This window comes from Schistocerca serialis, chromosome 1 (assembly GCF_023864345.2).
Source record: "Schistocerca serialis cubense isolate TAMUIC-IGC-003099 chromosome 1, iqSchSeri2.2, whole genome shotgun sequence".
In the NCBI taxonomy this organism is placed as follows: domain Eukaryota; kingdom Metazoa; phylum Arthropoda; class Insecta; order Orthoptera; family Acrididae; genus Schistocerca; species Schistocerca serialis.
Genome location: NC_064638.1, coordinates 1,175,753,576 through 1,175,774,809, shown reverse-complemented (window position 1 = coordinate 1,175,774,809; position 21,234 = coordinate 1,175,753,576). Strand labels below are relative to the sequence as shown.

At 41.0% G+C, this 21,234-nt stretch overlaps 1 protein-coding gene across 1 annotated transcript in view; it reads left to right on the top strand.

Moving 5' to 3' along the window:
- Positions 1 to 19,101, top strand: part of LOC126456386 (uncharacterized) — a 70,659-nt gene extending 51,558 nt beyond the window's left edge. The window contains exons 2-3 of the mRNA XM_050092143.1: positions 7,113 to 7,265; positions 18,803 to 19,101. Of these exons, the coding sequence (XP_049948100.1) occupies positions 7,113 to 7,265; positions 18,803 to 19,101 (452 nt within the window). The remainder of the gene's footprint in view (positions 1 to 7,112; positions 7,266 to 18,802) is intronic.
- The last annotated feature ends 2,133 nt before the right edge of the window (positions 19,102 to 21,234 follow it).

The window sequence follows — 21,234 nt, the reverse complement described above, 5'->3', positions numbered from 1 at the left end:
AAAGTGTAACAGTAGTCTTTTATTTTTCTAAATAACTTATTTGTACAACAATATTGTACACTAGGGATAAACCGAACGAGAGACAGCACTGTCTTAAACAGAGTGGTCTTGTGTTCTGGAGAGTAGAGGCTCCGATCCTCATCTAGCCACCCTGATTTAGGTTTTCCATGGTTTCCCTAAGTTAATTCACGCGAATTCTAGGATGGTTCCTTATATAAACCCACAGCCAACTATGAGTCGCATCCTTGTCACGCTAGATCTGTAAATGCTTAAATATCTGATATGTGAATTACTTAATTATTTTTGTTCTTAAATTGTAATACCAGGACATTTCCAACATACTTGTAAAAGAGATGTGCAGATGAACAAAACTAGCTACTACTACCGTGCACTTCAGCTTCTGGATACAGACTGTAGTCTTACAGCCCTTCATATCAGGATTGGCCAAGTCAGTAAACATAACACACACCATCTGCATTGCAATAGTTGGGTTTCCTGCTCTCTTCTCCAGCCCCACTCCCTGCCCCGTCCTCCATCGGCCCAGCCCCCCTCATAGTTGGGTTTCCCTTCTCTACATTTATTTATTTATCGTATGAGAACACATGTACAAAGAATACAAATTACTACACACCAACTTTTAAGCACAGCTCTCCAGGATAAAATAACACAAATAACAACAGCTATGGATGTACACCAAGGCCTTTTATGTATTTTATAACATCACTCGTCGTTGTGAGGAAATTTTCGAAAGGACCGTTGTAGTCACGTACGAGGAATGTCGATACAATATGAGCAACTGTCTGTCGCTCCGTACCACAGTCACAGGATGATGATGAATATTTGCCCCAGTCGCAGAGAGTGTCTGCGCATCGTCCGTAGCCCGTTTGGATGCGGTTCAAGATAGTCCAAATTGCCCGAGACTGGTCGAAGCCAGGCGGTTTCTTCTGGATGCAGGACAGCTACAGGCTTTGTGGGGGACAGTTTTGTTGTCAGCAGCGTTTCCATTCATCGATGAGATTGAATTTCAGTTTCCATGAGAGTCCTGGCCGTGATGAGAGTGGCATTTCTTGATCTTAGTCTTTTTCGCTCCGCAGGGAATACGTCGTCCACCATTGAAAGATCAGTGTTATTAGCAATCTTCTGGTATTCACGCAGTAGCGCGCTCTTCCATCTGACATCGGGAGGTGGAATGTGGCTCAAAATAGGTAGCCAATGTATGGGAATAGATCGTATTGACCCACTAACAATGTGCATGGCCTCGTTAAGTTGTGCGTCTATCTTTTTATGTGTGGACTATTAAGACAGATAGGCCCCCAGTACTCTGCTGCTGAGTATACCAAACCGAGTGCTGATACCCGGACAGTTTCGTTGACGATCCCCAACGTGAGCCGCAGAGTTTATGGAGAATGTTGTTTCTGGTTTTGAGCTTAGCAGAAGTTCGTGTCAAGTGCTCCTTAAAAGAAAGCGTCCTATCTAACGTGATCCCAAGGTATTTTCGGTGCATATTATGATGAAGTTTGTCTCCTTCGAAATAGACATCGAGGGCCCTGTGAGCCGATCTATTGGACAGATGAAGACTGGAAACTACTGTTTTATTTAAGTTTAGTTGTAATCTCCATTTGCGGAAATAGTGGCTTAAGATATGTTGATCAGTTCTTTCAAAAGTTTTGTGTTAGGCAGCTATTGCCCAGTCCTCTGCATAACCAAACTTTCTGGACTGTGTTGGAGGGATATCTGATATATAGAGAGTAAACAAGAGAGGAGCAAGGACGGATCCCTGTGGCAAACCTTTATTCAATACTTTTGGGCAGTTGGTGTCTTTTTGCGTAATCGCAGTAAATGCCCTTCCAATTAACATGTTGTCAATTAGTTTTGTTGTCCGTTGGCATGGGACAATTTGCAATAATTTATAAAGCAGTCCATGCTTCTAAACTTAGTTCAACGAAAGCAACTGATGTTTTTTTTTTTTTGCTTCATTTAGTGTCCTGCTTCAATAGATGTTGTTAATGATAAGACTTCATCAGTGCAGCTCCGTCCTGAACGGAATCCAGTTTGCTCAGGAGGAAGGTTCTGAAAAATTACTGGACTAATTCGATTCCATAGAATTCTTTGACAATGGCTCCTCCCAGCTCTACAATATTAGTCGCTAAATATTTACTGTTAACAGTTCGTAGATTTTTCACATCCCACCAGCAGAGCTATCCTTCGATATATTTGGCTGCGTAATTTTTGACTTAGGCGTTTCGTTTCCTAACTAGAGTTTTTTATCGCACTAGGAACCCCTTGAGTGCAAGGTCGCAAAAGACCAATGTTGTTTACGGCATTCGACGCCCCTCATATTGTATACCGTGCAACCACAATATTGGCTGCTATTGGCAACGAGGGTGAACACAGTATGAGGTTACGTAGCGTAGTTGAACTTCTTACTCGGCGAGTAACTAACAACGGTGCTGCAGTGCTAGTGGTGTTGGTGTAATGCACAGCAATGGCAACGATAAACGAAGGAGACATTTCATTATATCTACAACAGTAGCTGAAGTTGGTATTTAGTCAGAAAGAAACCCAAGGAATTTCGAGAGTGAGAAAGAAGTGGCAGCTGAAATACACTCCTGGAAATGGAAAAAAGAACACATTGACACCGGTGTGTCAGACCCACCATACTTGCTCCGGACACTGCGAGAGGGCTGTACAAGCAATGATCACACGCACGGCACAGCGGACACACCAGGAACCGCGGTGTTGGCCGTCGAATGGCGCTAGCTGCGCAGCATTTGTGCACCGCCGCCGTCAGTGTCAGCCAGTTTGCCGTGGCATACGGAGCTCCATCGCAGTCTTTAACACTGGTAGCATGCCGCGACAGCGTGGACGTGAACCGTATGTGCAGTTGACGGACTTTGAGCGAGGGCGTATAGTGGGCATGCGGGAGGCCGGGTGGACGTACCGCCGAATTGCTCAACACGTGGGGCGTGAGGTCTCCACAGTACATCGATGTTGTCGTCAGTGGTCGGCGGAAGGTGCACGTGCCGGTCGACCTGGGACCGGACCGCAGCGACGCACGGATGCACGCCAAGACCGTAGGATCCTACGCAGTGCCGTAGGGGACCGCACCGCCACTTCCCAGCAAATTAGGGACACTCTTGCTCCTGGGGTATCGGCGAGGACCATTCGCAACCGTCTCCATGAAGCTGGGCTACGGTCCCGCACACCTTTAGGCTGTCTTCCGCTCACGCCCCAACATCGTGCAGCCCGCCTCCAGTGGTGTCGCGACAGGCGTGAATGGAGGGACGAATGGAGACGTGTCGTCTTCAGCGATGAGAGTCGCTTCTGCCTTGGTGCCAATGACGGTCGTATGCGTGTTTGGCGCCGTGCAGGTGAGCGCCACAATCAGGACTGCATACGACCGAGGCACACAGGGCCAACACCCGGCATCATGGTGTGGGGAGCGATCTCCTACACTGGCCGTACACCACTGGTGATCGTCGAGGGGACACTGAATAGTGCACGGTACATCCAAACCGTCATCGAACCCATCGCTCTACCATTCCTAGACCGGCAAGGGAACTTGCTGTTCCAACAGGACAATGCACGTCCGCATGTATCCCGTGCCACCCAACGTGCTCTAGAAGGTGTAAGTCAACTACCCTGGCCAGCAAGATCTCCGGATCTGTCCCCCATTGAGCATGTTTGTGACTGGATGAAGCGTCGTCTCACGCGGTCTGCACGTCCAGCACGAACGCTGGTCCAACTGAGGCGCCAGGTGGAAATGGCATGGCAAGCCGTTCCACAGGACTACATCCAGCATCTCTACGATCGTCTCCATGGGAGAATAGCAGCCTGCATTGCTGCGAAAGGTGGATATACACTGTACTAGTGTCGACATTGTGCATGCTCTGTTGCCTGTGTCTATGTGCCTGTGGTTCTGTCAGTGTGATCATGTGATGTATCTGACCCCAGGAATGTGTCAATAAAGTTTCCCCTTCCTGGGACAATGAATTCACGGTGTTCTTATTTCAATTTCCAGGAGTGTATTAGTGTTTCTGCAAGATGAGTCAGTGGTGTTGTATACGCTCGACTGTGCGGACAATGAACATGAGCGATACAATGATGATGACACGTACTTACCAAGTGAAAGTGATACTGAAAAGGGTGACGAGCCACGTAGTTCGTCATCCTTGGCGGCAGAGAGCCACAAATCCCGTCTCCTGTGAAACGTATTAAAGAACAATCGTTGTCCAAGGTACGGGTTCTACACATAATTACGTGCAGGGAAGATCAACCGCAGCACAGTGAAAAAACAATTACGATCAGATTTCGAACATGTCCGCAGCAATATGACCGTGTAGTGCATAAGGAAAACTACGGGTATTCAAGGGAGGACAAGGCGCACTTGTTACGAAAACTGGTGTAAGAGCGTTTCAAGGATACTCGATACAATTTACAGAATGTGCCTGTTAGTGACCTACCAACGTTATGCACATCAGATTGTGCACCACATAGTGATTCCAAGGCATACAGAGGATGGTTGCATAGCTTCAAACAGTGCAACACACTTGGAAGGCGAAAGATAACGACATTTCAAACAAAGCGTCAACTTGGCGATGCACAGCAAACTGCGGAACCAGCCCGAAAATTTGTAGTTGAGATATACAGACTTATTCCGTCGTTCAGTACCAAGTTTTCTTTCAACTGCGCCCAATCGAGATATGAAGAGGAAACGCATGTGAAAGGACACCTAGAAATTAGACGCACCAAGTGAGTTGTATCAAGATTGACTAGCATGAGTCTCTTAACGCGTTCGTTTAACGTTGTGTCGACTGTTAATCTGGAGGGTAAATTGGCTGTAAAGTTATTTACTATGCTGCGAGAAGTTGGAGGTGGTCTGACGCACACGATTCTTTCTCGTATGCGTTATCTTGCAAGGGCAGTAGGGAATGTTTACGTCACAGCAAACTAAAGTGGGAAAATGGGCGTGAGAGAACTACAACTATGATTTGAGCCCTGCTCGCTTGATTTCCTGGTCTGCGTATAAAAATCGTACCTCTTTGGAGCAAACTATACATGCTGAAAAGTGTGTGACATTTCAATTCATACCAATTAGAAGCACTTGACAAATTCCGCCTCCGGATGTTTGTTTATCGCGCTAGCTACAGCTACGCCTTAAGGGCAACCAGTTTCACGAGAAGTCCCACGACAGGCTGTTTCGCATTCGGTTGCATGCCATCACATTTCATTAGTTCTCATCACCCCGTTACACCAATATGATTCTATGTGCTTGTTTAAGACCAGATACCTAGCTGAGCGTCCTACACGGATCGTATTTCCCTAGAAATTCGTCTTCGATCTTGATGGTGCGAACCTTTGTGATCACTGTGGTTCACAACTTTTTTTTTGTGTTAAGGTCCAATGGGGCCAGACTGCTGAGGTCATCGGTGCCTAGGCATACACACTATCTAATCTAACTTAAACTAACTTACGCTAAGGATAACACACACACCAATGCCCGAGGGAGGTGTTCATTGTGCAAGTTAATGCTTTGTTTTGAACATTTCTTGATTATCGACGATGTCCATTTTGTGAAGTGTAATACATACATCCCATACAAGGTTGATCTTTACACCTCTCGGACACTCAGTTTCTGTCACCGTCCTAATACACATTGTGAGTGATTAGAAGCTAATATTTCTCCTGTGATAACTGTTAACGCAACACTTTCAAATGAACCTTAGTAAAGGCAGAACTTGCAACCACGCACTCAAGGGGTTCCTTGTCAGTTTGAAAATCACTGAAGAGCCAAAGAAACTGGTACACCTACCTAATATTGTGTAGGGGCTCCGCGAGCACGCAGAAGTGCCGCATCAAGACGTGACGTGGACTCGCCTAATGTCCGAAATAGTGCTGGAGAGAACTGACACCATGAATCCTGCAGGGCTGTGCAAAACCCGTCAGAGTACGAGGGGATGGATATCTCTTCTGAATAGTACGTGGCAAGGCATCCAAGATATGCTCAATAATGTTCACGTCTGGGGAGTTCGGTGGCCAGCGGAAGTGTTTGAACTCAGAAGAATGTTCCTGGAGCCACTCTGTAGCAATTCTGTACATGTAGGATGTCGCATTGTCCTCCCGAAATTGCCCAAGTCTGTCGAAATGCACAAAGGACAAGAATGGATGCAGGTGATCAGACAGGATGCTTACGTACGTGTCACCTGTCAGAGTCCTAGCTAGACGTATCAGAGTTCCCATATCACTCTCAATGCACACAGATCACACCATTACAGAGCCACCACCAACTTGAACGTACCCTGCTAACATGCACGAACCATGGATTCATGAGGTTGTCTCCAAACCCGTACACGTCCATCCGCTCGATATAATTTGAAACGAGACTCGTCCGACCAAGCAACATGTTTCCAGTCATCAACAGTCCAATGTCGGTACTGACGGGCCCAGGCGAGGCGTAAAGCTTTGTGCCGTGCAGTCATCAAGGGTACACGAGTGGGCCTTCGGCTCCGAAAGCCCATGTCGATGATGTTTCGTTGAGTGGTTCACACGCTGACACTTGTTGACGGCCGAGCATTGAGATCTGCTGCAACTTGCGAAAGGTTTACACTTCTGTCGCGTTGAACGATTCTCTTCAATCGTCATTGGTCCCGTTCTTGCAGGATCTTATTCCGACCGCAGCGATGTCGGGATTTGATGTTTTACCGGATTCCCGATATTCACGGTACACTAGTGAAATGGTCGTACGTTAAAATCCCACTTCATCGCTACCTCGGAGATGCTGTGTCCCGTTGCTCGTGCGCCAACTGTAACACCACGTTCAAACTCGCTTAAATCATGATAACCTGCCATTGTAGCAGCAGTAACCAATCTAATAAATGCGCCAGACGCTTCTTGTCTTATATGGGCGTTGCCGACCGCAGCGCCGTGTTCTGCCTTTGAATTTGAATACGCATGCCTATACCAGTTTCTTTGGCGCTTCAGTGTATTTGCCCTAGGCCTTGATGACAATATAAGCTTGTCAAGTGTCATGGTTGTGGTCGGTTGTTGATTTTTTTTTTTAACTTAAAAGCTTCTTCGTGACGTTTGAGACTGACCAGAGATCTCCATTGCAGGACTCATCTGTTACTCGTGCGTGTACTCCGCGGGAGACAAAAGCAAGGCTTGTGTGGACAGCCCAGACATGGTCACGTCGGGCAGTCCCAAGGTCACCTGCAAGACCGAGCAGAAGTACTGCACCATCCAGCGGCAGGAGATCCGCTCCACTGGTGAGTACAGCTCTCACTGTGCTGTTTTGTATTGTATTGTATTTATTGGTCCAGTAAATCTTACATGTACAGTACAGCACATCAGATATTGGACAGGTCAAAGTATATCTTATAATTAAAACACTTTAGAAACTAGAAAATTATGTTCACAAAATTTTACAGCACTTCATATACTTGGCAAGTCAATGTGTAAGTTATAATTAAACCACATTAGAAACTTGAAGTTTACAACTGAATACATGTATAAGCCAATATTAACGATTAAAGTATTTGCATGATCCTCACTTAAGCTCTAAGGATTTTTGAGGAACTCTTCTACACTATGAACTGACATGTACACTAGAGAATTACATTCACAGAATTTTACTTCATATACTGGGCAAGTCGCTATACAACTTATACTTGAACCCCATTATAAACTTGAGAATTACATCTGAATGTATTTATAGGCCAATATTAATGGTTACAGTATTTGCATAATCATCACTTAGACTCTCGAGGATTTTGGAGGAACTCTTCCACACTATAAAAGCAATGTGTCAACAGGTATTCTTTTAATGCTGCTTTAAAATTTTTTACATCTTTCATTACTTTAATTTCTCTTGGCAATTTATTGTAGATAATTTTTCCATGGTGTAATGTTCTCTTTTGGCACAAACTGGTTTTTGTATGGAGTACATGAAAGTCAGTTTTCTGTCTTGTATTATGATGATGAACATTTTCATTTTTGGGGAGGATACTAGGATTTGTTATTGTATATTTCTTTATCAACATTGCACTTTCAAATAGGAAAATACATGGAAGGGGAAGAATCCCCATCCTTTTAAATAATGGTCTACATGGTTTGTTCCTTTTTATTCCAGCCATGATTCTCACTATTCTTTTTTGCATCCTGAAGAGTTTTAGGCAGGATGGCGAATTACCCCAAAAAGTGATCACATATTTTAGGACAGAATGTATATTAGAATAGTAAACTGTCATTAGACAGTCCTTATGACAGCAGTTTTCTAGCACTCTCATTAAATAACACATGGTACTTAGCTTCTTTAATATGTTGTCAATGTGAGTTTCCCATCTAAGATTATCCTGTAGCCAGACCCCCAGAAATTTTGTATTAGGCACACTTGCAATATCCGTGTCTGACATCTGAATTCTTATATCCTCTTCAATGTTTCTCTTGATATTATGAAAATTTAATGCTACTGTTTTGCTTTTATTTATTATTAGTTTGTTTTGGTTGAACCAGTTTACAACATTTGTTAATGCTTCAGACAGTCTTGTCTGTAGTATCTCTGCAGTCTTCCCGCTGACTAATATGCTTGTGTCATCTGCGAACTGGATAGTGCTATGGTACTGGTTGGCTGATGTTAGGTCATTCATATATATCAAAAATAGTATAGGGCCCAGTACCGAGCCCTGCGGTACTCCATATTTTACTGCTTTATAATCAGAATAGTGTCTTGTTGATTTATTTTCTTTGTGAAAATGTATTTCTACTACTTGCTTGCGGTCAGTAAGATATGATCTAAGCCAGCTGTTAGGCATACCTCTGATACCAATTCTTTCAAGCTTCTGCAGCAATAGAGTGTGGTCTATGATGTCAAAAGCCTTAGACAGATCAAGGCATATGCCAGTTACTTTTTGTCCACTATCAATTTTTTCGAGTACTTCACCCAGAAATTCATATATTGCTGTTTCTGTTGATCGGCCTTTCCGGAAGCCATGTTGGGTTGTGGATAATATTTTGCACTTTTCTAGAAAATCTAGCAACCTCTTATGAAAAATTTTTTCTAGTATTTTAGAAAATGTAGATAGCAAGGCAATAGGTCTATAATTGGCTATGTCTTCTTTCTTACCCTTTTTGAACAGTGGTTTTAGTTTCACTGTCTTTAAGCAGGAAGGAAAGACTCCATTTGTTAATGAACTGTTGAAAATGTGGGCTAATGGTATTGTAATGAGGTCCCCCACATTTTTAATGACATAATCTGGAATCTCATCCACACTTGTTGAAAATTTTGTTTTTAACTCTCTTATTGATAGTATAATTTCCTTAGGGTTGGTTGGAGTAAGAAATAGGGAGTTGCAGTTTCTATTTTGATTGGATGGTGTTGTAGCAGGATTTTTATTTGAAGATTTTATGTTAGATAGTAATTTTTCACTAATATTTGCAAAGTATGTATTAAAAGCATTGGCTACTTCTTCTGGATTTGTAATTTTTTTGCCATCTTGGATTACCTGGAGATTTACATTTTGGGAGGTCTCATTTCCTACTTGTTCTCTGACTATCTTCCACATGGCTTTCATTTTGTTCCTGGCCATTTTTACATGGTGATCATTTGTAGTTTTTTTAGATTCTTTTATGACTTTGTGAAGTACTCTCTTATAATTCTTGAAATGCACCAGAAATTCTTCTGTAACATTTTGTGTTTTTGAGATTTCATAAAGTCTCCTCTTTTCAGCACATGATATTTTAATGCCTTTCGTCAGCCATGTAACATTTCTTTTTTTAGTTTTTAATGTTTGGTTTTTAACTGGAAAAGAACTATTGAAATAATGGGAGAATATTTCCATGAACATGTCAAACTTTTTACGTGTGTCCTCATAGTTGTCTATATCATTCCATGTTTCTTTTTTCAGTAAGTGCCTTAAGTGTTCTAGGTTGTGCTTGCTAAAATTTCTACCTTTTCTTGTCATTTGTTGTTCAGTATTTCCTGCAGTGTCTACTGGGAATTCAATAAACTGTGCATAATGATCACTGAAACCTGTATTCATATTTCCAGATTTGTATAAATATTTATCTGTATTTATTAGTATCTGATCTATAGCACTGCTTGACGATTTGGTGACTCTGGTGGGGGATTTGATAGTTGTATGTATGTTGTAGGTTTTTAATAAGGCCTCAAGGTTTAATATGTCTTTTGAGTTCTTGTTGAAATCTATATTAAAATCACCACATATGATGGTTGTTTTACTAACTATTTTTATACTGTTAAGTGCCTTCTCAAGATTTTCAATGAAAGTAGTTACGTTTCCATCTGGGCTTCTATATATGCAAATAACAATTATATTTAAATTTATCAGTTCTGTAGCAGAAATTTCGAAGTTTTGCTCTTCCCCTAGCTGGTTAGTGAACTTTAAATTTTCGTGTTTGACGTCCTCTCTAACATATATGCATGTTCCTCCATGCATGGAGGTTTTCCTACAAAAAGAAGATGAAAGGGTAAAGCCCTCTATCCTTGTGTGATGTAACATATTTTCGGATAACCAGTGCTCACTAACACATATAACAGACACTTCTTTTAGTTCATCTGCTAACAATATTTCTATCTCACTAACTTTATTTGATAAGGATTGTACATTTTGGTGCAGGAGCATAAATTTCGACGATGACTTATTTACTAGGTTGTTTTGGCCTACCTTATGTTCGACAGCTGCACATGACATATCTTTTTTAACACTTTTACAATTGAAGTTTTCTTTCCAGAGCGATGTTTTAGAAGATGAAATCAACATTTCTCTGGAATCACTTGCCATAAAAAACGTTGTGGTTCTTTCCTGTTTCGTGTTGGGCGAGTTGACTTGTAGTGTGATGGCGTTTCTGCTGTTATTTTTGGAGTTGTAATTTGAGGAACCGCAACCAGGCTAGATGGGGATCCTCTTCTTGCCGCTTCAACACTTCCTGAAGTCATTAGAGTGATATTCTCTTTATTTGAAATTGATGATTCCGTTGCTGCTGCTGCTGCAATTGGAGGCTGCACTAAGCCTGGCTGATTTCGGTTTAATTGTTCCATGATTGCATCGCACAGTGCTACTTTTCCTTTCGTGTTTCTGTGCAATCCATGGGTAGTGAAATTCTCTCTTTTTTGACTGTCTGCATTAATATATGTCACATTGCTGAAGAGCTTACATATTTTCTCGAACTTTCGGTTGGTTGCTTCGATTTCTGCATTCACACACGATGTTTTGATGAGATCATGTCTCATAGGGATGCTTATTACGAAAACTTTCATGTCCGTAACTTTTGCCAATGTTTCCCTTAAAGATCGCAAAGCGAATTTTGCCTCGTTCTTGTAGACATCGTTTGCGCCAGCTAAAATAATGCAAGAGTTACAACTTCCATGGTTACTGTGTGTGTCAATATGCTGAGTAACTTCTCGCAGAGGAGCACCTGGCTTCACAAATCCAATAACACTTTCATTTATTAGTTTTTCGTTCATGATCTTTGCCAGTCCTTTTCCATGACTATCAGAAAATAAATAAATAATGCCAGCATCTTGTTTTTTACGTTGACTGTTTTCGTTTGTTGTTTTCGGTTCCGAAACTTTCGTTTGTATATCTGCTTCACTTTGTCTGTTCGTTTTTTCTGATAGCACACTGAATCTGTTTTTGCACACGATATTAGAATCAGTCAATAACTTTCTTTGAGAATTTGACAGTTTACTTTTCACTACCGGTATGTTTGGAAGTTCGCGATTTCGAGGAAAGTTTGATCTGTTTTCATGCTTTTCCGCTACCATGCTATAGTTGTTTGTTTGCACACGTTTTTGTTTACTTTCAGTTCCTTGCAACAGTTTTTCTTCAGATGGCTGTATTCCATGATTTACTACACTCGATTTTTGCACACTGTTTTTTTGTATTAAAGCTACACTGCTTCTTTGAGATTTATCTTCCTGGATAGAGTTTTCTTCGGTCACTGATTCCCATTTTCCTGTGGAGGCCGTGTCTTCTTGCTTCCCGTATTTTCCCGATTGAAGTTCTTTTATATCCTGTTTTAGAGTACCGATTATGAATTGCAGACTTTTTATACGTTCATTTAGCTTTGATATCTCGTCCTTACAACTCATACACGATTTCTTTTTTCCATCGAATTTTACTTTTTTTTGCGGAGATACACGATTTACTTTGACACTAGCCGCCATCTTGGCCGACTTTTCATTCATTTATTTATCGTTTGGTGCACATCGTAATATATATATATATATATATATATATATATATATATATATTATTATTATTAGTCGTAAAGCTCCCAACATGGAAGACGCTAAGTAAAGATGGTTCACTTCTGGGGCTTCTTATTCTTCTTGTTTGCCCACCAGGTCTTCATTCTTTGCGGGAATTCAGCTTTTCTTTCTTCGCTCCATTTTGTTCCAGTTCTCGGCGCTTTTGTCTCTGGTTTGACCTCCCATTTGTCAACTTTAAGTTTGAAATTGTTTCTTTTGTTCATGTCTTCAGTAGTAATGTTGGCTAATTCCAGATCTTTCTTTACATTTTTGATCCATTCTCCTCCATTAACAAGGGATGCTAGGTATCTTACTATTTTTTTTGTAAGTCTGTGATCGGGAAGTCTCATTATGTGGCCATAGAATTTTAGATGCCTCTTCCTCTTGTCTATCTCTATGTTAGAATATTCTTCAATTTTAGAATTTTTCTGTAATCTATACCCCTCTTTGGTCCATCTTGGTCCCAGAATTTTCCTAATGATTTTCCTTTCCTCTTTCTTCAGGTTTTCCATATCTGTTTTCCTTTTAAGTGTCAAGGTTTCGCTGGCATATAGCATTATTGGTTTAATTACCGACTTATAATGTTTAATTTTTGTATTTATAGATAGACATTTTTTATTGTAAATGTTTTGGACCAGCCCTAGACCCCTACGAGCTTTTAATATTCTTTCTTGTTGTGAGTATTTTTCAGAAATTATCTCTCCTAAATATTTAAAGTATGGTACCCTCTTAATTTCTCCATATTTGGTTTGTAACTTAGAAATTTCTAGATTTGTTGTTGTAAACATCGTTTTCTCAAAAGATATTTGTAGGCCAACTTTTCCTGCACACTCTTTTAAGGTTTCTATCTGTTTGACTGCCATTTCACTAGAATCTGCCATTATTGCAAGATCGTCTGCGTAGGCTAAGTAGGGGATTTGTAGGTCATCTTTTTTGGTTCCCAGTGATATTGGTTTCCAGTACTTTTCTTTTTTGAGTTCTTTTTCCCATTCTGCCATGACTCTATCCAGAACTAAGTTAAATAACAGAGGTGATAATCCATCACCTTGTCTAACCCCAGTTTTTATCTCAAATGATTTTGAAAGTTTTCCCATGAATTTCACTTTGCATTTTGTATTTGTTAATGTCTACTCTATGATGTTCCGTGTCTTCTTATCCAGTCCTTGTTCTTCAAGAATTTTAAATAGTGTGGGTCTGTGAATTGAATCATATGCCTTTTTAAAGTCGACAAAGACATATACTGTAGGCTTCCTTCGCATTTGTCTCATCCTTGTAATCAATTTCAAGTTTAAAATTTGTTCTGGACATGATCTGTTTGGTCTGAAACCAGCTTGGAAATCTGAGATTTTGGGTTCTAGTAGTTTTTGTGTTCTTTCAAGAAGACAAGCTGATAATATCTTGTATGTGACGGCAAGTAAGGAGATTCCTCTATAGTTGTTCACATCCAATTTATCCCCTTTTTTATGTAATGGATGTATTAGGGCACATTTCCAATCTTCTGGTATTTCTTCAGTAACCCATATGTTTTGAATAATTTTAACTAGCTCATTTCTTGAGTTAGACCCTAGACTTTTGAGAAATTCGGCTACAATTCCATCTTCTCCTGATGCTTTGTTATTTTTGAGTTTGTTTATGTGTTTGATAATTTCTTCTTCAGTTGGCGGTACAGAGTCTTGCTGTTGCGGGGCTTTAGTGCTGGATATTGGAAGAGCTTCTGTTGGTTCTGGACAGTTTAGTAGCGTTTCAAAATATTTGGCTAATTCTTCACAGTTTTCTTCGTCGCTTAGTGCCAGATTCCCATCTGATTTCCGAAAACAGACATTTTGAGGGATATACCCTTTAATTTGGTTTGCAAAAGTTTTGTAGAATCCATGCATATTATAATTTTTAAAATCTGCTTCTATTGATTCCAGTTGCTGAGTTACATACTTTCTCTTCTCTTGTCTAATAAGTTTATTTGAAAGTTTCCGTGTTTCTAAAAAGTTTTGAAGAGTTTTCTCATTTTTATTTGAACTGTACTTCGCAAAGGCTTCTGTACGAACTTGAATTGCCTTTTCGCATTCCATATTCCACCATAATTGTTTGTGCTTCTTCTTCAATGGTATTTGCTCCTTCGCTATTTTTGTGATTTTTTCCTTGAATGTTTCCCTGTTGTTTGCGGGAGAATTTTCCCATTTTTTAATTGTTTCTGATTCTGTTAGTTTTTGTAGGTCAAATTTTGGGATTGCTGGTGGAATTCTTGGTGTTTTCCTTCTTGGGGTGAATTGGACCCGAACTCTTGTGAGATAATGATCTGAGTCAATATTTGCACCTCTCCTAACCTGGATATCTCTGATCTCTTTTTGGAAGTTATATGAGATGGCCACATGGTCAATTTGAAATTCTCCCAATTGGCTTATAGGGGATCTGCAGGTCTTCTGTTTTCTTGGTTTCTTATTGAACGACGTTGAGCTGATTTTCATGTTGAATTGTTGACAAAGTTGGATTAGTCGCATGCCATTTTTGTTGGTCAATTTGTGTGCTGGGTATAGCCCAACCGTCTTCCTGTATTTCTTTTCTCTGCCAATCTGTGCATTGAAATCTCCAAGAAGTATTTTGACATCATTCCTCGGTATCTTTGACATTTCAAGTTCTAATCGTTCCCAAAATTTATCCACATTGTCTAGGTCCTTTCTATTGTCAATGTTGCAGGGTGCGTGAACATTAATTAGGGTGTAATATTTATTCTTGTGTTTCAACCTAAGAAACATTAGTCTATTGCTAATAGTTTTTACAGATTTTACAAATTTAACTGAGGATTTTTCGACCATAAAGGCCATACCAAGCATGTTTGCCCCTTTACCAATTTTTCTGTCCGTTCCACTTTTGAAAATTCTGAAGCCATTGTAGTCAGTGATTTGATTATCAGGAAATCTGATCTCTTGTACTGCTAGGATTTGGATTTTCAGCTTCTTTAATTCTTCTGTTAATGTGTATAATTTTCTGGTTTGTATTAGTGTCCGTATGTTTACTGTTCCAATGTAATCTTCATTTTTGAGAAGTTTTCCAGAGTGCTCCGATCCACTCTCAAGTCGTGTAGGTCCAGTATCCCCAGAATCCGATAGACCGGTTGCCACCTTTCTGCTAGGTGGGTGGATTTCACCACCTGGGGTACTTTTGTTATTACATACACGAACCATGATTTTACTTGTAATTGTATTTTGGTCTGACATGTGCCAGTTGGTAGGATCAAGGTTGTGGAGCCTTGAAACACAAATCAGCCACCACCAACATGTGGAACAGACGCTGTCGGGAAACCGCCACTGACATGTGGAACCGTCGTGCCCTAGTTTGCTATATATATATATATATTTATATTCACATAACGTTAAGGCTAACAGAGTTCTTATGTACATGTACATACATTGAGGTGACTAAAGTCATAGGATACCTCCCAATACCGTGTCGGATCTCCTTTTGCCTAATGTAGTGTAGCAACTCGATGTGACATTGACTCAACAAGTCGTTGGAAGTCCCTTGCAGAAACATTGAACCATGCTGCCTCTATAGCCGTCCATAATTACGAAAATGGAAAATGGTGCCGGTGCATGATTTTGTCCACGAACTAATCTCTCGATTATGTCCTGTAAATGTTATGTGAGACTCATGTCGGGTGATCTGGGTGACCAAAGGGAGAAAGGGATAATGCAGATAATTTTAGACCTTTTTCTATGCCATAAAAATTGTGCCCGGGGCTTATTTAGTTTAACTTAAAGGTATACGATGGTCACTGAACTAAGCAACCCATGTTCAAAACTCAATCAATGTAAGTATTTCTAGAAATATTGAATGCCATTATTTAAATCCATTTGGAAAATATTCTAAACTCTTCCTGATAATAAAAATTACATAATGAGCTGTTGATAGTCATCACTGTGAAGACTGGTTTGAAGCAGCACTTCATGCTACTCTATCATGTGCAGCCCTCTTCTGCTCTGAATAACTACTGAAAACTACATCCCTTTGAACTTCTTACTGTATTCAAGGTCGGTGGTCCACACCTCCTCCCCCCCCCCCCCTCGTCCCATACACACACTTGGTGCCATTACCAAACTATCAATTCCTTCAGAGGATGTGTCCCATCAATGAGTTCCTTCTTTTTGTGAAGTTGAGGCATGAAGTTCTTCTTTCCTCAGTTCGATTCAGTAACTCCTCATTAATTATTCGATCTATCTATCTAATCTTCAGTATTCTTCTATAGCACCAAACTTCAAAAGTTTTTACTTCCTTGTTGCCTGAACTGTTTATCGTCCATGTTTCACTATCATACAAGTCTACACTCCACAGAAATACCTTCACAAAAGACGTCCTAAGACATACATTTATATTAGAATTTAACAAATGACTCTTTTTCAGAAATGCTTTCCTCATCATAGCCAGTCTGCACATTATAGCCTCTCTACTTCAGCCACGATCAGTTATTTTACTACCCAAATAGCAAAACTCGTCTACTGCTTCAATTCCTCGGTTCCTAACCTAATTCGATTATAACCCATTACATTTGTTTTGATTTTGTTGGTATCCATGTTACAATCTATTTTCAAGACACAATCCATTACATTCAACCATTCTTTCAAGTCACTTGCCTCCCATGACAGAGTTACTGTGGCAGTCACTGGCAAACATGAAACTTTTTACTTCTCTCTGACAGATAACTCCCTTTCCTAACTTCTCCTTGGTTGCTTTACCCTGCTTCACTCCCTTCTCAACTACGCTTTCCCTTTAATGTCCTTTCACTCTGGTAATGGCAATCCGTTTCTGTACAAGTTGTAAATAAACTTTCGCTCCCCATTTTTATCCAAGCTATCTCCAGAAATCCAAAGTGTGTAGTTTAATCAGTATTGTCAAAAGCTTTCTCCAAATCATTTCTTCAGCCTGTCTTCTAGGATAAGTCATATGTGCCTTGAGTGTTTGTACATTTCTGCAATGTGAAGTGATCTTCTCCAAGGCCTGCTTCTACGTTTTCCTGTTCTTCGAGTCAGTATTTTGCAACCACGAGTTATTGAACTGTTGGTTTAGTAACATTCACACGTGTCAGCACCTGCCTTCTTTGGAACTGATTTTGTTAAATTCTTCTTTAAGTGTGTGGGTATTTTGCCTGTCTCACATATTTTGCACACCAGATGGAATAGTTTTGTCACGACTCTCAAGGATCTCAGAGGAATGTAATCTGTTTAGGGGCTTTGTTTCCACTAAGATCTTTCAGTGCTGTATCGAATTTTCTCACAGCATCATCTCTCCCACTGGATTTTCACCAACTTTTTCCTGTTTATCCATAAAATTGTCCTCAAGTTTGTTTCCATTTTATAGACCTTCTATACCGGGTGATTTAGTGATGACGATACAAACTTTCAGGGATGATGGAAAAGGGTAAATGTGACAATTTGAGGATAAGTAACAATCGTTCTGGTACTGGTACTGCTCTTCCTGAGATTGTACTGTTCTTGCTATGGTGGTAGGTTGGACGTCTTTCAGCGATGGCAATATTGACCAAAACAGGGAAAAAGATGCGTAGTAAACATGAGCTTCAAAATACATACCTGAAGGGGAATAAGCACTTGTTCACCTTCGATACTGTGGAGCACATCCTTCTCCTGCAACCTCTTTCGTTTTCATGTTTTTGAAGGAGTTACTATAAATGAAAACAACCTGCCAGGGTAGCCGAGAGCGGTAACGCGCTGCTTCCTGGACTCGGGTAGGCGCACCAGCCCTGGATCGAATCCGCCCGGCAGATTAACGATGAGGGCCGATGTGCTGTTCAGTCTGGATGTGGTTTTTAGGCGGATTTGCACATCCCGCTACTCCATGGATTCCACTCGATGCAGACGGTTGGGGTACACTAATTCCATCCGGGGGGGGGGGGGGGTACGGGGTGGCGGCAGGAAGGGCATCCGGCCACCCCTTCAACATTAACATGCCAAATCCGATTAACAATGGCTGACCCTGAATAACTGCGGGACAAGGCTCAAGTGATAGAATAGTATGAACGAAAACAAGAACTAAATCTCCAGTAAATATGGACTCTAAAACGTACGTCTTCAGAACTATGAGCACTTATTCATCTTTGTCACTGTGAAACACATCTCTTGTACCGAACATGTGTTCATAGCTCAGTAGGTATGCACTTTAGATGCCTTGCTTACTAGACTTTTTTTTCTAGTTTTGGTCCATACTATCACTTCTGAAAGTTGCCTACCCTACAATCTTAGCAGCAACTGTACCATCTTAGCAATAATAGTGCCGGTACATGTATTCCACTGTCAGAGGTATCAGAAAGATTTTCGCTTATAACCAGTGTCCCTTACCTGACTGACTCATTTACTCTTCTCCATCTTCCCTGAAAGTTTGTAACATCGTCACGGAATCCCTCTGTGTATTCCTTTAACTGTGAATTGCGTCTGCACTGCACCAGTAAAGAACAGTCCTTTGGAATTCGACGATGTGTAATAAAAACAAAGTCGAGGACGAGCCCTTATAGATGGCGACGTGTTGCAGGTGAAGTGAACTCGTTCTTCCGCGGCTGCGCGGAGGAGCCCAGCTTGAAGGACACTGTAATAGAGGACGACTCGTTCAAGACGTACTTCCGCTCCTGCCAGACCAACCTGTGCAACGCCGGGGACGGCCTCAGCTCACTCGGCGGCGGCGGCGCTATTCGCGACCCGGGTGCGCAGGGCACGCTCATCGTGCCCGGCATAGGTAGCGGCGCAGGCGCAGTCGCGCCGGCCTACGGCCGCTGGGTGGCGTTGCTGGCGGCGGTAATGGCGGCCGTCGCCGGCCGGGCACTCGCCGCCTAGCCAGAGGGGCCGGGAGTCGGTCTTGCCGCCCAGCGCGGGCAGCTGTAGCAGCGCCACGAAGCGAGCCCTGGCGGCGGCTGCGGCTGGACACCACCTCGCCGACTAGCGAGAGTAGGGACATGCGGTGTTGCCAGATCATGGACGCTGAGTTCGATTTCATCGTCGATATCGAAACATCGATAGCTAATAATAAACTCTGTGCTTTTAATATCAATGTAAAATGACGAACATACAGAATGGCGTAAAGAGCAACATGACAACACGTGTAATATTATATTCATTAATCTACAAATACAGCAAAAATTAACGTTACATATCCCACAAGTCATTGTCTACAGACTGTAATGCTTTTTTGTTACCTGTTTGTTATACCAGTGACGATCGTGGTGCAAACTGATTCTTACTGCTGATTCTATATTTAACGTACCACAGAATTCTCCCCCTTTATTGTAGTGAACTTCGCAAAAAAGAAAGTGTTATAAAATTGAAAGGTAATAAAGTATTAACAACCGCTGACATTGCTCAGATGCAAATACGACTTTTGTACACCAGTGTCATCACTTTGTAATCATCATTAACGTTGACATAGCCTGTGTAAAAATAAAAGAGTTTCAAAGTAACAAACGGAAAAAGTAAAATTATTCCAGAACTAATAAAAAGAAACACCTGAAGAACCTTAATTGTGAATATGTTGTTTTCTTTAATATAAGTAGTTACATTTGCGAAGCTCAAATGTAATCCTACATTATTAACGGAAAATTCAGTTGCATAATTAGACGTATTATTTTTAGCAATTTAAAAAATCGAAAAATATGGTGGGCACTCTAGTTGCCACCATGGAATCATGAACTGAATGGATGAAAGACATTATTCCACACTTATTTACATCAGTAGTCCATATTCCTGCCTTTTTTCCTTCGAAAATGTTGAAATACAGCTCCCCAATGACACACCCCACGGTCGAAAAGGCGTTGCACTGGAGTTGTTAAGGGACATGTTCAGAAAAAAATTCGTTTAAATGTTGAAAAAGTTAAGTCTTAGTGGCAGTATCGAAGGTCGATTTTTTTCTCTTTGATGTCAATGTTATGTTCTTTCAAAGACTTCATTATCGATGCTGAAACTAATTTGCAAACACCCGTCATCGATATTTTGTAAATAATGATGATCATCTAACGTACCTAACCCAGACTGATGTGCACACGGTGATGGGGCACTGACCACTAGCGGGAGAAATGGCGATGGTACAGAAGGGTGAAGCATTCATCAGTGGCTGTTGACCATTACTGTCTTGCATTTTTTTCTTTAGTTCCATGCCTTTATCATTTCCTCCCTGACACTGTCCATTAGTTGCTGTCTTGTTCTTCCTCTCCTTATCATTGTTCGCCTTGAAAGTACATGTAATGTTCCACTCATTATTGCTAAAATTTTATCATTACTATTTTTGTATTGCACTCATAATTTTTCTTTCAGTTTCTTCTCGCATCTATACTCTAATTTATAAAGCATTATTAGGCGTCCAGATGCATATACTTCATTTACTTTGTACAAGTAAGAATCAGAATTTCAATTTAACCATATTACATATTCAGTTTACTCGGCTGTTTTTTATAATTTAAAAATTCTTGTACTGCATAAAGGTACTGTTCCATCAGAAATGACTTAAGGTTATATTTAAATGTACGTTTATTTCGCTGCAATTTTAACTCACTAATTGGGCTGTTGAATCCTTTAACAGTTTCTGTGAAACACTTGCATGATGCAATAGTGTTCTACACTGAGACATGTGTATTACTGATGTTTCTTGACCGAGCAAGGTGGCACGGTGGTTAGCACACTTGACTTGCATTCAGGAGGACGACAGTTCAATCCCATGTCAGGCCATCCTGAGTTAGGTTTTCCATGATTTCCCTAAATCGCTTCAGGCAAATGGCAGAATGGTTCCTTTGACAGGGCATGGACGACTTCTTTCCCCACCCTTCCCTAATCTGATGAGACCGATGACCTCGCTATTTGGTCTTTCCCCCAAGTCAATCCCCCTTCCCCCAACTGTCTGATGTTTCTTGCACTGTGGCCATGGACATGTTTATTTTGTTGTAGATATCCAGTACTGTCTAAAGGATACTTTTTTGCAAA